The sequence below is a fragment of the Bombus vosnesenskii genome, unplaced genomic scaffold (genome assembly GCF_011952255.1).
Source record: "Bombus vosnesenskii isolate JDL3184/JDL3185 unplaced genomic scaffold, Bvos_JDL3184-5_v1.1 scf7180000014954, whole genome shotgun sequence".
NCBI lineage: Eukaryota > Metazoa > Arthropoda > Insecta > Hymenoptera > Apidae > Bombus > Bombus vosnesenskii.
In genome coordinates, this window is record NW_022883734.1 from 28,714 (window position 1) to 47,495 (window position 18,782).

The window sequence follows — 18,782 nt, forward strand, 5'->3', positions numbered from 1 at the left end:
GTGGCCGTTATTTTATCTGGCGTAAAAGAATGTGGCGTGATCCGAAGGTAGTGGGGGTCGCCTTCCAGAAAGAATCAGAACGTTTCGAGAAGCCAAACAGTCAACACATATCTTATATCGCGCATTACGTAGTCACATTTCTTTTTGTTGTTCCATTTATATCTTTCTAGTTAATAAGTTGTTGCAATAAACATTAATTTAGTTGTGTTAATTCTGTGAAATTTCATTGAACTACCCTTATTATCATAATCGAAATAAGGGAATCGATCAGTTCGTGGCGTCGATTGTTTAATCGTAACGAGAACTTACAACTCTCGTTGACGTGATATCTCGCGATCGCGTCTCTCCACGAATGATCGAAACATTTTGGTCCTTCGAGCCGGATTACGTGCCAGTGAAGAGTGCACTTATCAGTGACCACACAGTGCCACGTGACTTTATCAAAACCAGCAGCGGAAGCAGGAGCATCCACTACAGCGAAACCAGTGACGTCAGGCGCGTCATCTTCGAAGAAGCACATCCCATTGGCAAGGGAACGCAACCACGCAGCCTTCCGTCGCAGCTGGACAATCATCAACGCAACGAATTTTACAACTTAACATACACGCGACCTCACGCCGCACGACAGTAAGGTAAGCTCGTTCCTTATTTCGACCATCTCCTATCCTCGGCAACGATGACGAGCGAAGACCAACTCATCTTCCTGCGTCGGAGACGAGGCTATTGTAGCGGCCGATTCACATATTTATCGAATCGACTGGACGAGTACGAGCAATCTGAGAGTCAGCAAAATTCCTTATTAAAGAATTACGAGAAACAACTGACCGAAGTTGCGAGTCAATTCGAAGCGATTTAACTCGAATTAGAAGTATTGGACGAGGAGGAACAAGCGCGCGGCTTCGAAATAAGGGATCAGTACGTCGCGGTAGACACAAGGCTACAAAATCTTCTGAGGAACGCGCAAACAGCTTCGCCGTCGACATCCATAAACCCTCCAACCTGTGCATCATCCGCAAGTTTAAATCCGATATCCATTAAATTACCAGATCTTCGGCTCCCTACCTTTGACGGAAGCTTAGAAAAATGGAACACGTTTTATGATACCTTTTCCTCCACAATCGATAAAAATCCTAGTCTCACTGACATACAGAAATTCCATTACCTGCAGTCCGCCCTGCAAGGAGAAGCAGCCGATTGTTTAAACGCGTTACCCCTTAGTAATGTAAACTACAGTCAGGCTATAGCCGTTCTCAAGGAAAGTTTCGAATGTCCACGATACACAGCCTTCAGTCACTGCATGGCAATGATTGATTATCCAAGGATAACCAAGGAATCTCCAACGGAATTAAGGCGCTTAGTCCACACATTTTAACAACACATATATGCATTGAACAAATTAGGAGAATCCTACCCCGATACCAGTGCTATGCTCAACAGCCTCATCCTCTCGAAAATACCACTAAGTATCCAAAAGCAATGGGAAATGACGCTGCCCAATAACGAGATACCTCCGTACATTCATTTATTAAACTTTCTAGAGAGATTAGCACGAAGCTCCAGACCGATCACCACGGTCAGACAAACAAGAGAATCACCGGAACAAACTACTCCGGTCCGTCAACGCGCATCACGAGGGCATGCACTTACGGCGACACAGGTTACTCCAACATGCCCCACCTGTCAAGGACCACACCCCATTTGGAGATGTGACACCTTCAAAACCAAATCCCTTCGCGAACGCATTCGGGAGGTCAAAAGAGCATCACTATGCCTCAACTGCCTCGGGAAAGGGCACACAACGAAGCATTGTTTCGCAGGATCATGTCGCATATGCGGAGAACGACATCATACAATGCTGCATAGGACAAAACGCCATTCAGGGTCTCGTTCCAGCACGTCCAGCCCGAAATCTTCCCCATCAAATAGCCGATCCACAACACCTTCTTTGCCACACTACGTATCACCCACTCGTCGCAAAAAGCACACAACAGACCACAGATCGGAAACACCACGAACAGCCGCGTCTCCAAGTCCACCGCCGAGTGACAAACGAACACACAACCAATGACGCCGACGATCGACGACTCCGTTGATGACCGAACATATCAGACCAATAGCATCCGAATTACTGTCCAATGATCTAGTCATCACAGCGCAGATTAATATTTTGAATGATAAACAGCGACCAATCCGTTGTCGAGCGTTGCTCGACACCGGATCCAGTATGAACTTCATTACCGAGGAATTAGCAAAATCGTTAAAGATAAGGCAAAACAAATGTTCGGTCCCGATCGGAGCTCTAGATACCTTGACAACGACCTCTAAGCGACACATCACGGCCACGATCACTTCCACTGACGGTACATACACGCGGACATTAACGTTCCTTATCATTCCAACCATATCAACTTTAATTCCCAGCGAACCCATCGATCGTTCGACACTTGAGATACCAAAAAATCTCAAATTGGCCGATCCACGATTTCATTTACCAGCTCCGATAGATGTACTACTAAGCTCAGGTTCAACACTCGCGTCGATGTGTGTGGGACAAGTCAACCTCACGCAGCCAGACGAGCCTGGACTGCGTCTGCAAAAGACGCGATTCGGATGGGTAATCGGGGGGAGTCCAACTTCCCAAACCGCTACAAACATATTTCACACATCCACGACGACTTTACAAGCAGACCTCGCGCGGTTTTGGGAAATCGATGAAGGACCATCAATTAAACATATCTCAGAGGCAGATCGACGATGCGAAGAACACTTCCAAGTCCACACCCGACGCACCAGCGAAGGACGATACATCGTCGCTCTACCTTTCAACGATCAGCTTCAGTCACTCGGATCCTCTAAAACGCTGGCGAGTAAACGACTCGCCTCACTCAATCGCCGATTCCAGCACGACAAACGCTTCGAATCAGAATATCGAACGGTAATACAGGAATACCTGGCGTTGGGACACATGACGAAGGTCAATGACAACCACTCCGACGACAACGGATACTATTTACCCCATCATGGCGTGACCAAAGCATCGAGTCAAACCACCAAACTTCGTGTAGTTTTCGACGGATCGGCACCAAGCACTACCGGAACCTCCTTAAACGATACACTTCACACAGGACCCAAGTTACAGGAAGATTTATTTTGTATATTAATTAGATTCCGCGCTCATCAATACGTACTCACTGGCGACATCGAGAAAATGTATCGGCAATTCCTCGTACGACCAGAGGATCGGAAATATGAAAGGATATTATGGCGCAGCGCGAGTGGAGAAACAGAAACATATGAGCTTAACACTGTAACGTTCGGTTTATCCGCAGCCCCGTATCTAGCTATTCGGTGCCTCAAGCAACTGGCAGAGGACGAAGGACATCGATTTCCACGTGCAGCACAGGTACTGCAGCGGGATTTCTACGTCGACGACGCTCTCACCGGAGCTGAAACGAAGGACGAAGCCCTTGTCGTGTAAAATTAAGGTAAAAATAAGGAACTTGTTAATTTCCGAAAAGGAGATTAAGTTCTTTTTATTTTTTTACTCAATTTATACAATTTTTTCGGTTCGCGATGATACACTTTCGATACTTGGATTAGTTAAGAATTTTTTTATTAGACTGACTGGATGATTTTGAAGGGAGCATTTATATTCTTCCATTCGTTGGAGTGGGAGAAGGTTTTGTTTATACTTAGTGTAAAATTCGGAGAACGGCTGGAGTGATCGAATGCCACTCAGGCGGCTGAGAACGGGTGCTGACCGGACGGTCACACGCGATAAGGCGTTCGGAATTTCGGTTTGTTATATACAGTTGCTCGAATTTCGTCTGTGACATTCCCCCCTTCTTAGATTGAACTTGATCCCTCAAGTTTTCTTCGGAAGATTTTTGTGGAATCGGACTTGACGTGGCTTGAAAATTACAGCTGATTCCTCCTCTTCATCTGAGTGGTATGTGTTGGTTGGAATATAGATGTTGGGTGTTGAGCCCAGGGTGAGTGGTACTGGTGGGGCTGTCGCATTGTGGCTGTTGATTACAGTTTCATTTCGGCAGCAAAATAAATTGATACATAATTTGTTCGGTATACATTTCCTGATGCATTTGAATACCCCTATTTTGTTTAATCCATATATACCTAGTATGCCTAATGCTATGTACCCTAATATCTGGAGCGTGGTTAGTCCCCAATACTGTATATTTTTAATTCTGTGTTCGAAATTAAGAGTTTCTATCTCGTCGCCTATTTTATCGATCGTTGTTTTATAGCCTTGTAAATTATCTATTATTTTCGGTGCTCGCTCGAGTTTATCTAATAGATGAGTGAAACTATCGTTTGTTTTGAGCGCTAGGGTTTTTGTTTTGATTTCGTATATGACTTCGTTTTTTGTTTCGCCTATACGCATGTGTTCGTCTTTGTACAATATATCGCAAGAAGTGTTAGCTCTTATGATGGAAGGCTTGTCAAGTTTTTGTAAGGTATGTTTCGTTTGGCAAATTGTGTCTATTTCTATCGGATTTGCTGGTATCGCAATGTAACAGTTGCTAGTTTTGAGCGGTATAAAGCTAATGTCTTCAATCTTAAGTACAGTTATTTGACAATGTTCAATGTGTGGTTTGAAATTTATTATTTCGCTGCGACAATCGGTTCTTGAATTTCTGTCATGGATAGGTAGTGTTTGTTTGCATATAGTGGTTCCGGCTCGATTCTTACAAAGTTTGTTGATATACTCGATATCAGCGTTTATAAATGAAAGACCTGAAGTTAAATATATCTGATGTTCGACTACTGGAGCCAAAAATACTCCATTTCTTTTACTCGGGATAGGATATACTTGTAATATGTTCCATTCTGTGTTAGAGACTAAAGGTACTATGATCTTGAAAAATATTTTGTCATCTATTGTGAAGATTTTAAGATCACTGATGTCGAGTATGAATTGAAAATGTTCGGTTTTGGCAGAAATCGCGGTGTTGTACATCTGGCTACCTATTGTCTTGGCGTAATTTTCTATGAATTCATTGGGGTCAAGTATTTGTGGACTAATTATTCCTTGTTTGCCTAATATCATGACGTTAAGTATTTCATCTAATTGGAAGTGTAAAGTTTGCATCGCGGTGTCGACTTTCATGATCATCTTAAGCATAGATCTATCGATATTTGCCTGCTGTTGTAATTTTAATATATCACTATATGATCTCTCTAAGTGGTTTAGGTTTTCTGAGTTTACAATTTTTCTAATAAGTGATGTTTGATTAGCTATTATGGTCTTGATTTTATTACTATCATCGAATAGTTTGTCCATATTTTTGTTTATGAGCGTAAGATCATCATCGTCGAGAGTCCCGAACAGACTTTCCGATACGGAACCTATGATGTTAAGCAAACCTCGTGTGCTCCGGGTATTTGTTAACGCTTTCAAGTGTTTTGCGAGTTGTTTTAGGTTATTGATGCGATTTTGTAATCCGCCTAACTCTTCGACGTATTGTTTGCTGATTGCACGTGAGTCTATTGTTAATTTATATGATTCTATTGCGCTTATCTGTTCGTATATGTCGCTAGTGTCTAATCCTACTATTACATTGGCAGTGTCGCTGTATAAATATCCTTTTCCTATGTTTTCTACGAATACAGAGTTTCCTTCTAATGGTGTAATATTTATTTGCGCGGATACTATTCCGGCAAAGAGGAGCGTCGACCTGGAAAGTAAGGTTTTAAACGATTACCGTGTATCTTTTTGTCTTGAATCAGATAGTATGGAGTACATACTTTATCAATCGTGTACGGTCCTAACCATTCCACATCAAGTTTATGCCTTTTATGATCGTTATGTATTAAAACAGAGTCTCCTTCTTTGAAAACTGATTGAGGTTTTATAATTTTACGTTTTTGATCGCGCTGATATCGCTGTTTACTTTTGATCAATGTTTCGCGAGCGTGTCGGAGTCTAGAGTCCCATTCCTTTTTGTGGAACGTGACTTCGTCTGCGTATGTGCGTTGGGGATTCTTGGATATTGTGGAGGGAAGATTGGCTTGGTGTCCGAATGTGAGTTCGGATGGCGTGTAACCAGTAGAGTCGTGTATCATTGTGTTATATGCAAGGCATACAAAGTTAAGTTGATCGTCCCATTCTTCATCCGAATTTCGCTGTATCGATTTTAACATGTCTGTTATTACTACGTGTGTCCGTTCTAACGATCCGTTACTTTGTGGGTGGAAGGATGTCGTTTTGATATGTTTGATTTTGAACGCGTCTTCGTACTGTTGCATTAAACTAGATATAAAATTCTGTCCGCGGTCAGTTAATATCTTTTTTGGAGCGGAAAAGATGTAAATGTAATGATTCAAGAGTGCGTTCCAAATTGTTTCCGTTTGCTGAGTTTTTAGTGGTACGAGTATTAAGTATTTTGTCAATTCGTCATGTATGGATAGAATGTACTGATTGCCTTTTTTCGTCTTTTTCAGTGGGCCTAATAAGTCCATAGCAATTTTATCGTTTGGTTCGAGGGGTGTGTCGGTGATACAAGGTTCTTCGCGCGGTCTGATACGTGTAGTTTTAGATGTTTGGCAGGTGTCGCATGATTCTATATGTTGTTGTATACGTTTCATCAAATCTGGTACTCTGTGCCGTTCGCGAATGCGGTCGTATGTCTTTTGTATACCGGGGTGTCCTACTAAATCGTGATTTTCTTTCAATAATTCGTCTATTTCTTCGTCGCTATATGTTTGAATTGGTTCCCATGCAAAATTTAATTCTTTTACGGTGTCGTTCAGGAATAGTAAAATTTGTTTGATCGCGTTCTTTTCGGTCTCTGTGAAACTGTCGTCGCCTATACCTATCTTTTCGTTTATATGAATAATTTCGTTTAATTTAGTTAACCATTCGATTCTGTCGTAATTTCCTAGCTCTGCTTTGGATAATTGATAGAAAGATTTACGGTTCGGAGTCATTTTGAGAATTTTGGGTAACGCGTCGGTAGATTTTTCCCAATCGTGATATTTTTTATCGAGTTCTATGTTCAAATTTTCGCGTCGTCTGGTCAGAACATGTATTCTAGATAGTGCGTCGGCTGCAGTATTATCTTTTCCTTTCGTGTATTCTATGTCGTATTCGTATTCTTCTAGTTTTAATCGCCATCTCATCAAGCGTGATGAGGGGTCTTTGCAATTCTGTAACCATTTTAGTGCTTGGTGATCGGTTCGGATGAGGAATTTCCGTCCTAACAGATATTGTGGGAGGCGTTTCACGGCCCATATTATTGCTAAAAGTTCTTTTTCTGTAGTGGAATAGTTTCGTTCCGGTGGGTTTAGAGTTCGCGAGATATAACAACATGGATGTCCGTCCTGTGATAAGATTGCACCTATACCTTCGTTACTGGCGTCAGTCGTTAATGTGAATAGTTTCGCAAAGTCTGGGAATTTTAGTACGGGTGATGAACAGAGTTTGTTTTTTAATGTCTGGAATGCTTCCTGGGTTTTATCTGTCCAATGAAATGGTGTCTCCTTTTTTGTAAGTTCGGTCAATGGTTTCGCGATCTTAGAAAAGTTTCTGATGAACTTACGGTAATAACCTGCTAGTCCTAAGAACGATTTGATGTCTGTGGGATTACGTGGCTGTTTGAAATTGCTAACGGCTTCTAATTTTTTGGGATTTGGCTTTACACCTTCGGCGGTTACTATATGTCCAAGATATTCTAATTCTGGTTTGAGAAATTCGCATTTGTCCGGCTGTATTTTGAGTCCGAGTTCGCGTAGGCGTTGCAATACTATCGCGAGGTTGCTATTGTGCTCTTCAATCGACTGTCCGAATATTATAATGTCGTCTAAATATACGAAGCAATGTTTATTTATGAGTCCTCTTAGCGCGGTATCCATCATGCGTTGAAATGTTGCAGGTGCATTCTTTAAACCGAATGGCATCCTATTGTAATGATAGTGTCCTTGTGGTGTGGAGAATGCTGTGTACTTTTTAGAGTCTATGTCCATTGGGATTTGGTGGAATCCGGAGGATAAATCGAGGGCTGAGAAGAATTTTGCGTTGCCTAGTTGGGATAGTATGTCGTCTATGTCAGGTAATGGATATGCGTCCTGGTCAGTTAGTTCGTTTATTTTTCTGAAGTCTATTACAATTCGCCATTTCTGTTTCCCTGAGGCGTCTGCCTTTTTTGGTACTACCCAGACTGGTGAATTGTAAGGAGAATCAGATGGTTCTATAATGTTCTTTTGTAGCATTTCGTCCATTTGTCGTTTGATTTCTTCTTTATGGCATTCAGGCGGTCGGTAAGATTTTGTGTTAATGATTTTATTTTCTTTTAACGTTATTGTGTGTTTAGCAAGATTAGTGCATGGTAATAAGTCGGTCTCTAGATTGAATACGTCGAGGTAGAACAGCAATATCTTTTCGATTGGTTCACGGAGGGTTTTCTCTATATGCGAAAGTCTAACTAAATCTTTAAACGTGGAGACTTGATCATACGTATTTGAATTTTCGATAAAATTAGTCATTTTGGCTGGGCACTCACCACCATTGATAAAGCATATCGTTGTCGGTTTTCCTTCCAGGTAGACTGTTTTTGACACTGCTTGTTTTGGAGGTACGTCGTTTTCCTGTTGCAATAAAAGTATATTATTGTCAAGTTTTAATTGTTGATTCGAGAGTTCAAATTTGAATTTAGATAGAGCTGGCAAACCGAGTATGCCGTCTTCTATAATTGGAAAGTTGTCTTCTACCACAAAAAATTCTAGAGTTTTGCCAAATAGTTTTATCAAAGCGTGTTCGTTGGTTTTAAATTTAGAGTGTCCCATCGAGAATTTCCGTTCTTTTGTTATTCTTGGTCGTAATACGCATCTTCGCTTGAGTATATTAATTCCTGCTCCGCTGTCAATGAGGAATTTATGTCGCTGTCCGTCGGATCGTAAAAGTACTGTGGGTAATCTTCCTGTTGTGGCGTTAATTCGTAGGTCTGGTCTATTGGTTCCTCTATTTCTTCCTTGTGTGTCTCGAGATTGTGGACTGCTGGTGGTCTCGGAAATTGGCTGGGTGTTCGAAAATTTTTACATTGACTGGAGACATGTCCGATTTGGTTGCATTTGAAGCATTTTAATTGTGTCCTTTGGGCAAGTGGTATTTGTTCGGTTTGTCGGAAGCTTCTTGGCATTGGATTGGGTGTTGGAGTTGGTTTTTTAGTGATCGGATTAGGATTATTGGTTGTTAGTCGTTGCTGCTCAGGAAGTCGTAATCGTTCTATTGGTTTTGGTCGTCGATTTCGATCTTCCCTGAAGAATCGCTCGATGTCGGTGACTTTCTTTTCGGCTTCAAGGATATTGTATGGTGGATTGGCGAGTAGTAATTGTCCTATTTCGCCTTTCAGGCCTCGGATAAAATCGATCACGGAGTCTTTTAAAATCCTGTCGTTCATAGCTCGTCTAGTAATTTCGTCACGGTATTCGTTCGTTATACTGTATTGTAACTTATTGAGCGCTCTGCGGAACCTGATGATATAATTTTGCACACTTTCGTCGTGACGCTGTCTCGTTTCGCGTAGCTGGTCTTGATGTTCTCTAACAGAGTCTTGGGTGGCTACGTTTCGTCTTAGGGCATCGTACAGGTGTCCGTATTCGTATATCGGTATATTGCAGATGGCCATTGCGGCTTTACCCGCGATTTTCCCGATTTTGATCATTTTTAATAGTAGCGTGGGTTCGCTACACATGGCTCGTAATTCGCGTACTTCGCGTATGAATTCTTCTACTCCGATATTGTCTTCGCCGTTTAATTGCGGAATACATACTATCGCGTCTTTGGCCCGTAAGCTCGGAGAGGCGAATTGCGGTGGACGGTCTTCGTAAGAGGGATGGTTGCCTTCTTCTGTTCGAATTGGAACGCATGGTGGGGAAGTTCTATCTCTCGCGGCAACAGATTCGTCCATAGTAATAAGGGAGCCTAGTTCTGTAGTAGCGTCGCGTCCTATTTTTATTTTAGAGATATTTTTGCCTAATAGTTCTATTTCCGCTGCACGCTTCTTATTTTCACTGTCAGCCGTCCGTTGTGTCTCTTCTACACGTTGCGCAAGAATTTCAATTTGTTTTTGTATCACGTCGAGTATGGCACGAATCGAATTGTCCGTACCTCCGTTTGTAGAAACGGTTTCAATAGTTTCGACTTTGTCTTTTCTTGATGTGGGCATGATTCTAATTGAGCTTATTGAGTCTGAACTACTGTTGCTATTTGGACTCGAAGCGCTTGAGAAACTGGGTTTTCTCACACGGTATCGTGAAAATGAATCCAGATTTTTCAGCTTACCGTAGTAGTATGACCGTTGAGGAGTCTCAGGGATGTTTCCTCTCTGGCTGGTTCTAGATTCCGAATATTATTCGTAGGCTTGGTCTGCGCTGACCATAGTCCTCTCGTCTAGTTTCACCGTAGTGGAACGTTGAATGTGCTGCAGGGCTTCGTAGTAGCAAAGATTCGCACTGGGTCCGTTGATCCTTCGATCTTCAATGATGCGCGTACGCCGAAATCGTAATTTCGTTTGCACTGAAGTGAATAGATCCTGACACGGATCGCCAAAAATGTCGTGTAAAATTAAGGTAAAAATAAGGAACTTGTTAATTTCCGAAAAAGAGATTAAGTTCTTTTTATTTTTTTACTCAATTTATACAATTTTTTCGGTTCGCGATGATACACTTTCGATACTTGGATTAGTTAAGAATTTTTTTATTAGACTGACTGGATGATTTTGAAGGGAGCATTTATATTCTTCCATTCGTTGGAGTGGGAGAAGGTTTTGTTTATACTTAGTGTAAAATTCGGAGAACGGCTGGAGTGATCGAATGCCACTCAGGCGGCTGAGAACGGGTGCTGACCGGACGGTCACACGCGATAAGGCGTTCGGAATTTCGGTTTGTTATATACAGTTGCTCGAATTTCGTCTGTGACACCCTCACGCTCAGAACAGAACTCACCAATTTACTTCAACTGGCCGGCTTAAACATACGAAAATGGGCGTCAAACGATAATGACTTATTACACGGACTTTCCTTAGAAGAAACAAATCACCAACATTTTTTGGGCGACTCGCAAACCTTGAAGACGCTGGGAGTGTTTTGGAATTCATCCGACGACTCTATTCTTTACTCGGTCGAAGTCAAACCCACGCCCTCTCGAGTCACGAAACGAATCATCAGCTCGGAGATTGCAAAAATTTACGATCCGCTCGGTCTGCTCGCACCGGTGATTGTTCGGGCCAAGATGCTACTTCAACGAATATGGTCGTCGAAAATCGATTGGAATGAATCACTTCCGATCGAGTTACATACAGAGTGGGAAAGGTACTATGCCCAATTACCCTTATTAAACAACGTCAGGTTCCCACGCAAGGCAATAATCGAGTCCGCAATGGAAATTGAACTGCATGGTTTCTGCGATGCCAGCGAAAAGGCTTACGGAGCCTGTATTTATCTTCGAACCCTTAACACCAACGGCCGTGTTTGGACCCAACTTTTAACCGCAAAATCGAAAGTCGCCCCACTCAAGTGCCAGACCATTCCTCGGCTCGAGCTGAGCGGAGCACTCCTTCTTACGTCCCTGATGTCGACAGTACAACAAGCCCTATCACACAAAATTACTCGAACTATCTATTGGACCGATTCCACTATCGTCCTCCATTGGCTCAATACATCACCTCACACCCTTAAAACATTCGTCGCTAACAGAGTCTCCGAAATTCAAACAAAAACCAGCATCCGCGATTGGCGCCACGTTCCTACCGACGACAATCCCGCGGACTTAATATCACGCGGCCAAACACCCGAAGAGTTTCTGCGCCCAACCATATGGCAGCACGGTCCTGCATGGCTCTACCAGTCGGAAGGCTATTGGCCGACATGGGCGTTAACACCGCAAATTGAAGTACCGGAGCAGAAGGGGGCGATTTGTCTGTCCGCAAACCCCGCCGATTACAGTTTGTTGCAAAGGTATTCATCCTGGCCCAAGTTGATACGAATCATAGCTCGTTGCCTCCGTTGGAAACAGAAAAGGAACCGAGCGGCACCCCTAACCGTTACTGAATTACGCATAACGCACAATAAACTGATAAAATTGTTGCAAAACATCCATTTCTCCGAGGAAATTCGTACACTCCAAAAAGATCGGAACGCGGCGATAAAGGGTAAGCTCACGCGACTCAATCCGTTCATAGACAAGGAAGGAATATTGCGAGTCGGGGGTCGACTCAGTCATTCGTCGATGACCTTCGCCCAGAAACATCCCATAGTATTACCTAAGTCATCCGTTACAACACGCATCATAGACCACGAGCACAAGATCCACATGCATTCCGGAACGCAGGCTACGTTATACGCAGTAAGACAAAGGTACTGGCCCGTTGACGGTCGAAGTCAAGTATGGCGGGCGATCAAAGGCTGCGTCCGCTGCTGCCGCGCTCAACCACCGCCGGTAGAATACGTGATGGGTAATCTGCCGGAGGCGCGAGTAACGGAATCTCGCCCATTTACAAACGTCGGCGTCGATTACTGCGGGCCGTTCCACATCAAGGAAAAACGAGATCGTAACCGTCGTCAGATAAAAGTATACGTAGCCATTTTCGTATGCCTAGCAATTAAAGCGGTACACATCGAGCTCGTTGACGATCTCACTAGCGAAGCCTTCATCGCCGCTCTTCGCAGATTTATCGCTCGACGAGGGTATTGCTCCACCATCCATTCTGATAACGGCACCAACTTCAGAGGAGCAAGCAACGAATTACGAGAGCTTCACGATTTATTACAATCGGACGATCACAAGGAAAAAGTAACCGCATTTTTAGCCGACAAACAAATCGAATGGCGCTTCATTCCCCCTCATTCGCCGCATTTCGGTGGGCTATGGGAAGCAGCGGTGAAGTCATTTAAACGCCACCTCAGGCGTGTAGCCGGCAACGAGTTACTCACCTCTGAACAATTGAATACTCTTATCATAGAAATAGAAGCAGTCCTCAATTCCCGCCCGCTAACTCCTATCTCCACCGATCCAAATGATCTCCTAGTCCTCACTCCCGGACATTTTCTCATTGGCGATTCACTAATGTGCTTACGTGATCGAGATTTCAGAGACATTCCATCGAACCGACTCTCCAGATGGCAGCATATCCAACAGCTTAAACAGCATTTTTGGAACCGCTGGCATAAGGAGTATTTGAACGAGCTAACCAACCGCAATAAGTGGAGCAAGGGTGGACACGGCATCCAAAAAGGCACAATCGTCATCCTCAGAGAGGACAACGTTCCCTCCATGCATTGGCCTCTGGGCCGAGTTATCAAGGTTCATCCAGGCGCCGATGGTGTCATCCGGACAGCTACAGTTCAGACGGCAAAGAGCGTTTTGGATCGGGCTGTCAAAAGGCTTGTCCCACTGCCAATTCAACCCGATCTCGAGAAACCCGAACAACTAGCCACCGAGACGAACTAAGATGGGAACTTCAACCACATCTCGTTAATTTGATCGGTACCCTCTCAACGGGGGGAGGATGTTACGCCATGCGGCTTGGCATAGATCATATTCTTCACTGTCGGTCGCGGCACTATAATGTCACAGACGGATCGTCGCGGCTGCCCGGCAAAATAAACATTGTAGTGGCAAGCGCATGGTTCATTAAGCAGAGCGACCTCCAGAAACGTCGATTCGTGGCCGTTATTTGATCTGGCGTAAAAGACGGTGGCGTGATCCGAAGGTAGTGGGGGTCGCCTTCCAGAAAGAATCAGAACGTTTCGAGAAGCCAAACAGTCTACACATCTTTTGTATCGCGCATTCCATAGTAACATTTCCTTTGTTGTACATTTATATTTTATAGCTAATAAGTTGTGCAATAAACATTAATTTAGTTGTGTTGATTCTGTGAGATTTCATTGAACTACCCTTATTATCATAATCGAAATAAGGGAATCGATCAGTTCGTGGCGTCGATTGTTCAATCGTAACGAGAACTTACAACTCTCGTTGACGTGATATCTCGCGATCGCGTCTCTCCGCGAATGATCGAAACAAGATGACTGAACTATTTAACCATAAGCTATACACGCAATACTGTTTAGTTACTAAACAGTATAATTAAAGTGTAATTAAAGGAAGCATAGCTAGCAAAATGGCGTTAAATGAAAGTGACCGTTAAAAAGCAAAAGATACAGAGCGCGAGATAAGTAAAACAACCTAAGGTTTATTACACATCTCGAAATGGAAAAAGTCTGTTGAAAAAATTGTTTAATCAGCTAGTTAAGTAAGAGTTAAGTAAGGAAGTTACTTAAGAAAATGATATACCTGTCAAGTAGGACCGAAGCGAAATTGAATGACGATTAGATAACATTTAACCGTGTCTTTTCGTCGAACTCTTTCAAGATCGTTTACGCCGGTGAACTTGAACTTAAATTTGTATTCGTAAAAAGCGAATGGAACCAGGCAGCCAGGATGGCCTTGCTTGCGGTCGTTTCATCCATTCATGGGAGTCACTTCTCTCGTCTTTGTATAAAGAAACGATCGTACAAATTGCTTTTCGGCTCTTACCTTGATATACAGTTAACCGTCTCGCATCTAAACCTTCGAGATTGCACGTTTCTTCGCTTCATCCTGGAGAACACGACGTTGAAATAATTCTATGAAAATTTGTCAATATTTTTCGAGTCAAGGAAATCGCTAATACCTTGAAATTTAACAATTCAGAAAAACGAACAAAGAGAAGAAAATTATAAAGTTACTTCGAAAGAGGGAAAGTTACCATTTTTCTATTAATTTACAATTTCTCTCAAGTCACAGTTTTTAGCGTGAGCTCGCGAACCAAAGAGAAATTGTAAATTATCGATTTACGAAAGTCAAGATATTTTATATTTCCCAAATAAGCAAACTCGATATCGTAAAATACTACGAACAAGGAAGATTGAAAAGAATGGAAAGATGTCGTAGAACCGATCGAATAATACTACGTGTAAATGAAGAACGAATGACTAAAAAACAGGAGAAAATATAGAAGCGGCAGGAGAAATCAGATGGATACGAAACTCGAAGGAAGAAGGACACGCTGAGAGGCAAATATTACACACAGCTGTAAGAGCTGACACATATTATGCAAGCCAATCGGAATATCTGTTTCGTAGTGACGGTCATGTCTGTTTCAAAAGCGGACAATTCGATAACGACCAGCATAAACATTATCTCTAACATTAACGACAGATTACGAAACCGCAACATAGGAACTGAACGGTGTCCCTCGTATATTTCCTTCTTTTCTGGCCATTCTAAAGGCTGCTACAGCTTCCAGTTTACTAATATGGTATTCTTCTGCTTACGTCTATGCGTTTCTTTAAATATAGAAATCGAGCCTATCATCGTGTAGAGAAGGACATCAGGAAGTAGAACGAATGATCTATCGCGCTGATAATCACCGTCATCGTTACATTTTTGCTTGCTGTCTTTCTTTCTGATTTTTATTTTATTAGCAATCATGCGTAATACCACGATTTGCGTCACAAGAGAAGGGCGAATGACGCGATACAGAAATTTCTCAACCGATAAGCAAAGTAATTGCATTGTGCTTGATTTCCTGCAGATAATCCGAGATCTTGTTTGAAATTGGAACTCCAGACAATTTTAATACCGTTCTTTTATTCGTGCTTCGGGATAATATTAACGCTGTATCGTTTGATCTTCTCCGATGCATTCTACTTCTCATTGATCTTTTAATTCTTCTGATTTTACACGTCGTTCGTTTTTAATTTCTCCAACATTGTTCTCTCGTTAATCTTCAAGCATGAAATTACCCTTTTTTTAATAGATGTCTGTATAGTCTCATCCTCTTCGTTGATGCTGCATCTATTAATTCTTCGTTAGTTGGTCATATTATTCGTATAACTATATAATTAGTTATTCGCGTTTAACTTTCTCAACATTGTTCTTTCGGCCATGTTCATAGCCACTAATTTCTCTATTTTTAGGCGTTAACCGGTTGAAATTTTGTTTTTTTCAAATTACAGTCAATTCTATTTACGCGCTGTTTCAAATTACTCCAGAAATAACATTTCAGTTCTTATAGTTGACTTATCTAAAATTCCTTAATTGCCGAGAAATGTAACGGAAAAGGTCTTACGTATTTTCGTTGGGTTATTCCAAGGCGTAACAAAAAATTAGAATTTTAAGTAGAAAACATTATCCATACCATTTATCCGTTTATAGAAGAGTGTAAATGGCAGGTAATAACATTATTTTCCTCTAAAGTCAACTGGGAAAGAATGGTCGCTACTTAGGCTACAATTTATTAATAACATATTTTACGCTTACATACGTAAAGCAAATATCTTATTTTTCCTAGAAAGTTCAATTTTCCTTGTCATTAGCCAGAACTCTCTTGTAGTTTACACATGTTTATGTATGTAGTTTACACATGTGTGTTTATTTCTTTGCATGATGTCTGCATTAAGATTCTGATCTATGGAAACATCTATCCACGGAAGATTACCGAATGATGTCCATGTTTCGAAAATTTGTCGCAGATTTTTACACGTGAGTAATGTTTTATGAAATTAAATAATTTTAAATAATTTTTTTAGTAAGCTTTATCTAGAATGTATTATTATCCACAAAAAAAAACAAATCAAGGAATTTGTCAAGATATCGTTTATATTAGGACTTTCTGGAATATTAAAAAAATTGTAAAATTTCTAATTGCATCGCGCTTTCTCGTAACAGAAAATAGCAGATACTTTACGATATGCTACTATTAATCTGTAACAAAAATTAGTCGGCGATATTATCGTGCGATATTATAGCGTGTCGCGTAACACGACGACGAAAAGAAAGATTTATGTTCAGAAATAACGGAAATGCGATAAAAAAAGAGATGAAGTATTTCGAAAATGTGAAGAGACTGCAATTTTTGTAGACATAAAAGATAGATAAATAACAGTGTTGCCTGAAGACATAAAGAAAATGGATAGATAATGGTGTTGCCAGAAAAATCGCTGAAAACTGAACATACCTAAAACTGACAATGAGTAAGTTCTGAGTGTTCAAGTTGAAACATCGAATTATTGAGAACACCTTTAATTTATACACGAACGAATGTTAATTTAATGTTGCTTTTTAAACCTAAAGTCAAGTCGATTCCGCTTTTCCAATAAAATTATGTCTCATATCACGCAATGAGAAAGCATAGCTTCATAGCTATCGGTAATTCGTGGTAATTGTAAAAAATTAATCTGTGAGTTCTAAATATTTAAATAATTTTATAATTGATATGTAAAATGATAGCTATTTCCTTTTAAAATTCTGATTCAACTAATAGTCAAAATTTCATTTTTCGTATTTACCGTGTTGGTTATCGAACCCTCGACGCTATATGGTTGCTCTCACAAAACGTTAACACCTAAATTCGCTAACTCAGATGTCAAATAAAACGATTCGCTTTTATTAAACGCAAGTGCCTTAAAATTTCAAGGTCCTCCGAATTGAACTCCACAATAGATCCAACCTTTCTACTCATTTCGACATTAATGGGCCTTGGTAAATAAAAATTCTGCCACAACTTGGGACGAAAGTTGGACTTCGAAACATTGGTTTGATAGCGGTGCAAGGTTTAGGAAGTTCCGCGTAACATCGATCATTGTAATTGACACTTATTGGACAAGAGAAAAATAGATATTTTCGTAAATAAACTAAACTCATAAAATGAGACACGCAAAGTAATATCGAGTTCTCAAACACAAGGAATTCGTAAAAATATAAAACATTTTACAAAGTTATTATCTTTCTAATTGCTCGTGAAAATGGACAATTAACAACTTCTAATCTATAGATAAAATATAACGGTGCTAATAGAGCAACAATTTTCAAAATGCAACGATATCAATAAAATACAAATTTCCAAAATACGACTATGCAAGGATAAACGATGTTTACTAGAGCCTAGAAATAGTAAAGAATATAAATTTGAAGAATTTGATTTAAGAATTACAAATAAAATAAAATAAAATGAAATGACATAACAGGAAGAACGTAAAAATGACAAATAAATCGATAATTCGGCAAGGAAAAGTTCGTATCAAGGATAGTTGCGGTTTGCCAATGAAATTTTACCTGAATTTCTTTCATCGGTCGTACACACGGCTTATCTAGTCTCATGTTTTCGCCACTCTTCCATTTTCATTCGTTCTTCAATGAACCGGTTTCAAACTCGTCTTCGTGGCTTCTGGTAATCACTTGGCCGACTTTCTTCGGTCGCTGCTTGCCTGTGAGTTGCTCTTCGATTCGCTGGGAACCACGGACTTTCCCTGGGCGTCCATTGCTTTCAAGGTCAACAGCTTTCCGATGAATAAAACCGAATGTGACAGCACGCAAAAATCGTTTCGGCTCGTTGTGTCTAACCACGATCGATGGTTCGCATTAAACGAAATTCCAGTTACAGGGATGGGAATACCGAATCTTTCAAGTCGTATCGAGTTTCAAGACAAAAGAATAGGAGTGTACTATGGGCGAGCTTCTATTACAAAATTCACAGCTTCTCGAATTTCGATCAAGCTCACTACTAGATCCAGAACTAGGACACCAGCTCTGGAATTTTGTTACGGAGCTTAGAACGTGAATTCATTGATTATTCGTCTCAGTTTAAAATAGAAAATAGAAAAATTTAAAGCTACATGGAGAGAATGATTTATATTTAGCTTTAAAATTTCCTCGATTCCTTGGATTTCTTTGTTTACTTCTTCAATTCTTATTTACTTCTTCAATTCTTATTTACTTCTTC

General features: G+C 41.0%; 1 protein-coding gene across 1 annotated transcript; it reads left to right on the top strand.

The window, feature by feature from the left end:
• Positions 1-2,965: 2,965 nt before the first annotated feature.
• Positions 2,966-12,895, top strand: LOC117240802 (the record flags this gene model as incomplete). Its single annotated transcript, XM_033506838.1, has 3 exons — positions 2,966-3,152; positions 3,330-3,474; positions 10,915-12,895. Coding segments are annotated over exons 1-3 (2,313 nt in total), but the record flags the coding sequence as incomplete, so codon positions are not given.
• Positions 12,896-18,782: the final 5,887 nt, after the last annotated feature.